The sequence below is a fragment of the Petromyzon marinus genome (genome assembly GCF_048934315.1).
Source record: "Petromyzon marinus isolate PM22_M1 ecotype Great Lakes invasive population chromosome 84 unlocalized genomic scaffold, UKy_Petmar_22M1.pri1.0 chr84_unloc.3, whole genome shotgun sequence".
NCBI lineage: Eukaryota > Metazoa > Chordata > Hyperoartia > Petromyzontiformes > Petromyzontidae > Petromyzon > Petromyzon marinus.
Genome location: NW_027422640.1, coordinates 125095 through 131255, shown reverse-complemented (window position 1 = coordinate 131255; position 6161 = coordinate 125095). Strand labels below are relative to the sequence as shown.

The 6161-nt window shown below is 46.0% G+C and overlaps 1 protein-coding gene across 1 annotated transcript; it reads left to right on the top strand.

The window, feature by feature from the left end:
- LOC142908419 (uncharacterized) lies at positions 1-5954 on the top strand. The gene is made up of 2 exons (XM_076059115.1): positions 1-253; positions 3401-5954. Exons 1-2 carry the CDS (start codon positions 67-69, stop codon positions 4054-4056), a joined length of 843 nt encoding a protein of 280 aa, XP_075915230.1. The 5' UTR covers positions 1-66; the 3' UTR covers positions 4057-5954.
- Positions 5955-6161: the final 207 nt, after the last annotated feature.

Here is a 6161-nt window from a genome sequence, read left to right as displayed (position 1 = left end):
GACACGCCCCTTCGTGACGTGCCTCACACTTCCTTCCGTCCCGCGTGCCGTCAACACGAGCTCAGCATGGCGCTGTTGACCGTTGGCGTTCCGCTGTTGGCCATGCTTGGGATGGAGATCTTCATTTATCTTCGTTTTAAGCTTTCCATCTCATACTTTTACCGCGAGACCACGACGCTGCAAACGGAGAGGATGGGCCTGCAGAATGTGGAGCTCTGTCAGAAGAACAAGACCATGGAAGTGGAGAAAGATGGTAAGCTACCATTTTCTTTGGTTCTTTCGGTAAAGTCACGTAGAATGAGAATAAAATAATAGATTGATAAAATAAAATAACACAATAATATTCTCACGACGTTTCGGCCACAATACAAGCGGCCTTCATCAGGTGAAGGGGACGAGACTGTCTGGAGGACAGCGCTGGAGTGAGAAAGCCACGCTGAGATCGCGATCTTTAAGCTGTGTGAGAAGAAACAAAGCGCCTTGACAAAGGAATTAACATAATTTAGCATTGAAATGGCTGAGTGATTAGCTTGTGACTGGTCACAGAAAAGGCTATGTTAAAGTTAAAGCATACACATCCGCAAAGGCACCCCTTGACAAAGGAATTAGCATAGAATTTAGCATTGAAATAGCTGAGTGATTAGCTTGTAACTGGTCACAGAAATAGCTATGTTAAAGTCAGAGCATATACATTCACCGAGTCACCTAGTACAAATCAAACAGGAGAATTTAGCATTGAAATAACTGAGTGATTAGCTTGTGACTGGTCACAGAAATGGCTATGTTGAAGTTAAGGCCTACACATCTGAGCTATTCACAGTAACTGGGTATACAATATATAATGAATACTATATACTGAACCAATAAAAAACACAAACATTTTAATTACCTCAATGTTATCAATAAACTCTATATTCTCCAATCAGCTAAGCTACCAACAATAAGTCGTTATATATCACAATGCTATATGGCGAAAAATGGGTGGATTCTTACCCTCAACTTTAGCACCACGGATAGCTACGGGTCCCGTTCAGACGGACGAGTTCATCGATGGTCGGAACAGAGGAGGGGGAGAGAGACAGCTGCGAGGCGCTGTTATACTCCATGTTGTAAACCATACCATTAACCACGGTTAAGCTATCCGTGTTGCTAAAGTTGAGGGTAAGAATCCACCCATTTTTCGCCATATAGCATTGTGATATATAACGACTTATTGTTGGTAGCTTAGCTGATTGGAGAATATAGAGTTTATTGATAACATTGAGGTAATTTATATTTTAGTATTTTTTTTGGTTCATGATATAGTATTCATTATATATTGTATTGTATACCCAGTTACAGTGAATAGCTCGGATGTGTAGGCCTTAACTTCAACAGCCATTTCTGTGACCAGTCACAAGCTAATCACTCAGTTATTTCAATGCTAAATTCGCCTAGTTCAATGCTAAATTCTCCTGTTTGATTTGTACTAGGTGCCTCGGTGAATGTATATGCTCTGACTTTAACATAGCTATTTCTGTGACCAGTTACAAGCTAATCATTCAGCTATTTCAATGCTAAATTCTATGCTAATTCCTTTGTCAAGTAGTGCCTCTGCGGATGTGTATACTTTAACTTAGCTATTTCAATGCTAAATTCTATGCTAATTCCTTTGTCAAGGGGTGCCTTTGCAGATGTGTATGCTTTAACTTTAATATAGCCTTTTCTGTGACCAGTCACAAGCTAATCACTCAGCCATTTCAATGCTAAATTAAATGCTAATTCCTTTGTCAGGCGCTTTGTTTCTTCTCACACAGCTTAAAGGTCGTGATCTCAGCGTGGCTTTCTCACTCCAGCGCTGTCCTCCAGACAGTCTCGTCCCCTTCACCTGATGAAGGCCGCTTGTGTTGTGGCCGAAACGTCGTGAGAATATTATTGTGTTATTTTATTTTATCAATTTATTATTTTATTCTCATTCTACGTGACTTTACCGAAAGAACCAAAGAAGATGAATCCTTGCAGTCACGAAAACTTTAAATCGAAATTTAAGCTACCATTCTTAGATGTTCTGTTTGAGAAGAGACCTGATGGCTCATTGGGGCATTCTGTCTACAGGAAACCCACCCACACAGATTCCTACTTGAAACCTGATTCCCACCACCACCCAGCCCAAAAGAATTCTCTCATCAAAACTTCATACCATAGGGCTCATTGCATTTCGGACCAACACCACCTGACCAGTGAATTAAAACATGTACACCTGGCCCTCAAAAGGAATAGTTACTCTGACCGTACCATCCGCCAAGCTGTTTCTCCCTCCATACAGAAACAACCACTTGATACTCCGGCCAAAACCATCACACTACCATATATAGCAGGCGTTACTAAAAAGATTTCAAAAATTCTAAACAAACACAAGATCCAGGTCCGGTTCAATACAGTACACAAAATTCGTGATCTGATCCCATCCGTGAAGGATGTCATTCCTGACTTACAGTACCCCGGGGTTTACAAATTGAGTTGTACCTGCGGTGATTGCTATATCGGGGAGACAAAGCGACATGTCTCTGACCGAATTCGCGAGCACAAATCAGATTTGAAACACAGCAAAACGAATTCTTTGCTGATCACTGTTACAACCATGTGGGTGATCACGATATAATTTTCTCCGATACCAAGGTTCTTTGCAAACCCACGGGTTTTTATCAGAGATTTGTTCACGAGGCAATTCAGATCTACAAACACAGACACAATTTCAACCGAGAAGTTGGTTTCAAATTAAGCAACCATTGGAAAGATGTTCTAAATCGAACTAAACATAAACTCATTTCTGTGGTACAGTATATTTTTCAAGTAGTGGTACCCCAAACTTTCGCAGCTCTCAGCTCCCCCCCCCTCCCGCTCCTGGCCCCTCCCCCTCGTCCCTCCTGGCCCCTCCCCCTCGTCCCTCCTGGCCCCTCCCCCTCGTCCCTCCTCCCGACTCGCGACGTGGAGTGAACTCGCCCCCGCCCCCCGCGCCCCACCCTGAGCGGCCCCGCCGCCCATTGCAAGAATGGCGGGAAGCGGACGCGGGGCCGACCGCGCGCCGCCTCTCGCGTGATTGGCTCGCGTCACGTGGGGAAGGCGGAAGAAGAGTATGGGGGAGGAGCTGTGTGGTTAGGGGCAGGGCCGTGGAGTCACGTGGTGGGCAATGATTGACAATAAGTGGGCAGAGATGGCTGTTACGTCATAGTGTACGTCACATCCGGTAATGACGTCACGATAAATAACACGCCCCTTCGTGACGTGTCTCACACTTGCTTCTGTCCCGCGTGCCGTCAACTCGAACTGAGCATGGTGCTGCTGATCGTTGGCGTTCTGGTCTTGGCCATGCTTGGGATGGGGATCTTCATATATCTTCTTTTTACGCTTTCCATTTCAGACTTTGACCATGAGACCACGACGCTGTCTACGGAGAGGATGGGCCTGCAGAATGTGGAGCTCTGTCAGAAGAGCAAGATGCTCCGTCTGGAGCTACAGCATCAGCTGGAGGAGTTCATGGAGAACCGAGAGACTCTCCAGAGAGAGATCAGGAGCCTGGTTCAACAGCTTAAAGAGCGCCAGTTGGAGCTGGAGCCCACGAGAGTGCCTTGCAGGGAGAGCAAGTCTCTGCATGCAGATTTTCTCCGAGACTGCAATGCAGCAAAGCGGCAAATGTCGCTGCGCTGTGAAAACGAAGATCTCCGGAGGTCGCTGCACGCCCACCTGAGGAAGTTGAACTTCCTGAATCCGCAGAGAGGGCAGGAACAGTTTAGGCTGCGCGGGAAGCTGGTGCGTCACGAGGACATGTGGCATGGGGAAAAGAGGCTGCAAGAAGAGAACCTGCATCTCCGTAGCCAGCTGAAAGAGCTAATATGGACCGTGTCTCAAATGTACAATGATGCCACCACCACCGACGCCACTTCCACCGCCGCTGCCACAGCTTCCACCACCGCAACCGTTTCCACCACCACTTCTGCCACCACCACCAAGCCCAAGAAGATGAAGAGATTTAGCCATTGGTTCCGAAAATTGCTGAAGCGCAAGTCGGCCATTTAAAAATATTGGGGAAATTGTGAAAATGACACCACCCTAATTAAAACATTACTCAGAAAGACAAACATACCCCATAGAACATCAACAAAGTCATATATAAGACAAAATATCGTACATTTGCATGCAACACTCTAATAAATACTGTATTGTGAGCAAAACATAAAGTTACTTAAATGGAAAAAAAATCTGTTATTGTCACTTACCTTTAGTCCGGATGCCGGTCTGCTTGTCGGGAGGGGGCGTAATGAGTCCCTGCACACACGGGGGCGGTGGGAGGGGGGTGAACGTCCATACACACACACAACAGCGACAATCATCCGCTGTATAGCCTTACCAGAATGTTGGGGCAAGCGCCTATGAAGCTCTGAATGGCACACGGGGTGAATGGCCAGCACCCTGCCCGGCTGCCTCTCTTTATCTCTCCATACACGAGACTCACAGGCGTGCATGCGTCCGTGCACACACGCACAACAACAACGCGACAACCGTCGTTCACCCCTAAGTGGCGGTGACATCACCACAGCACTTGTGCCATGCTCGGTGCATTTTGAGGCCACGTGAAGTGTTGAAGGCTGGCTGGCAGGAGGTCATGTAATAGACGCAGGTGCCATGGATTGACTTAGGAAGATGATGGGCAGATGCAACAGCCGTGCTCCCCACTGTGCCAACTTTATTTGTGTCAGTTGTTTGGCGCTCTGCTCGTTGTTTTGAGCCTCGCTCCTCTGCCCTATGCTGTTGCTGGAGGGCAACTGCCTCCACTTCCCCAGCAGCACCTTTCATGAACCTCCTCCACAGAAGCCGATCATGACACTGCTGATACCAGTCATCAATAAGTCCAATCAGCTCCACATCCTTCTGCACCACATCAGTCCATCTCTTCTCTACCCCGTACCACGCCCATTTAGCACCATCTATCCAGCCAAATTGAAGCTGATTGGGGATGCCGTGACTGCATACGGACTGCATGACACAATCAACGCAGCCTCGCTTGCTGGAGGAGCCCACAGATGGGCATTTGTCCAGATATTCTAGGAATCTGTGAGCTTACAAAGTCCAGTCTGGTTAAACCCTGAATAGATCGTGGGCAAGCTAACCTTAATGTTCCTTTCGAGAGAGATAAGGAAGGGTATAACTGTGGCCGAGAAGACATGAAGATTTTTATGGAGTGACATGCCAGGTAGCTTCCACACTGTTGAGCAGTTGATGAAAATATAATGCTCGAATTATTTTAAATGAGACCTCGGCTCCCAAAACGGACTTGATCATCAGCACACTGCCCACTCCACTCTCTCCTCAGGTGCCCCAAATACATGAGGAATTGAGGAAGGGAGCATTTTTATGATGTAAAATACCCAGGGAGGTGATTTGTTTTCGTGGGGCTGATGGTAACGGCCCATATTTTAGTAGCATGCTTCATGTTTAGCTGTAGTGTCTCCAACTTCTCCTTAGAGTGGGCAGTAATCACCAGATCATCCGCATTCATAATATGGTTTAACAATAGAGAGCCATACCATGACCGGCTCAGGCATCGATCAGCCTCCCATTATATCTATACCAGATAAATTCTACTGGTACATCCATGGAAATCGTCTCAAACTACGTAGTCAAAGAAAATGTTCAGTCGTGTAGGGGGCAGAGGACATCCATGTCGCACATTACTCACACATTCTATCATCCCTTAGCTCCATTACGTCGATTTTTCATGAGACAGCAGTTGTCTTTCTATTGTTTATATATGCTTTATCGAAAGAAGAAAATAGTATGTTTGCTTTAATTACTGTAACTCTGTGTTTTATTTAGCTTTGGTAATTTGGGTGATCCAGGTCTCTCTTGCAAATGAGACTCATCCTGGTCGCTTTAGTTCTCGCCTTGTTCAACTCAATAAACTGGTACTCACTCCATTATGAACTCACCCACTTCCTTAAATCTATGACTCACGTAAATACTCCCTCTCTCTCCTCATGAGTCATATATTTACCTGATCACACAATCACCCGATCATTTACTGTGTCAACCTCACTCACGCACTTTTTCATGCTCTCAAGAATGACCCACCCATTCTATCACTACATAAATCATCATCCCCTTCCCTCATTGACCCACTGGTA

Coding starts and splice junctions, on each gene's coding strand:
- LOC142908419 (XM_076059115.1), top strand. CDS start 67: ATGGCGCTGTTGACCGTTGGCGTTCCGCTGTTGGCCATGCTTGGGATG. Junction 254..3,400: donor CATGGAAGTGGAGAAAGATG/GTAAGCTACCAT, acceptor TTTCCATTTCAG/ACTTTGACCATGAGACCACG.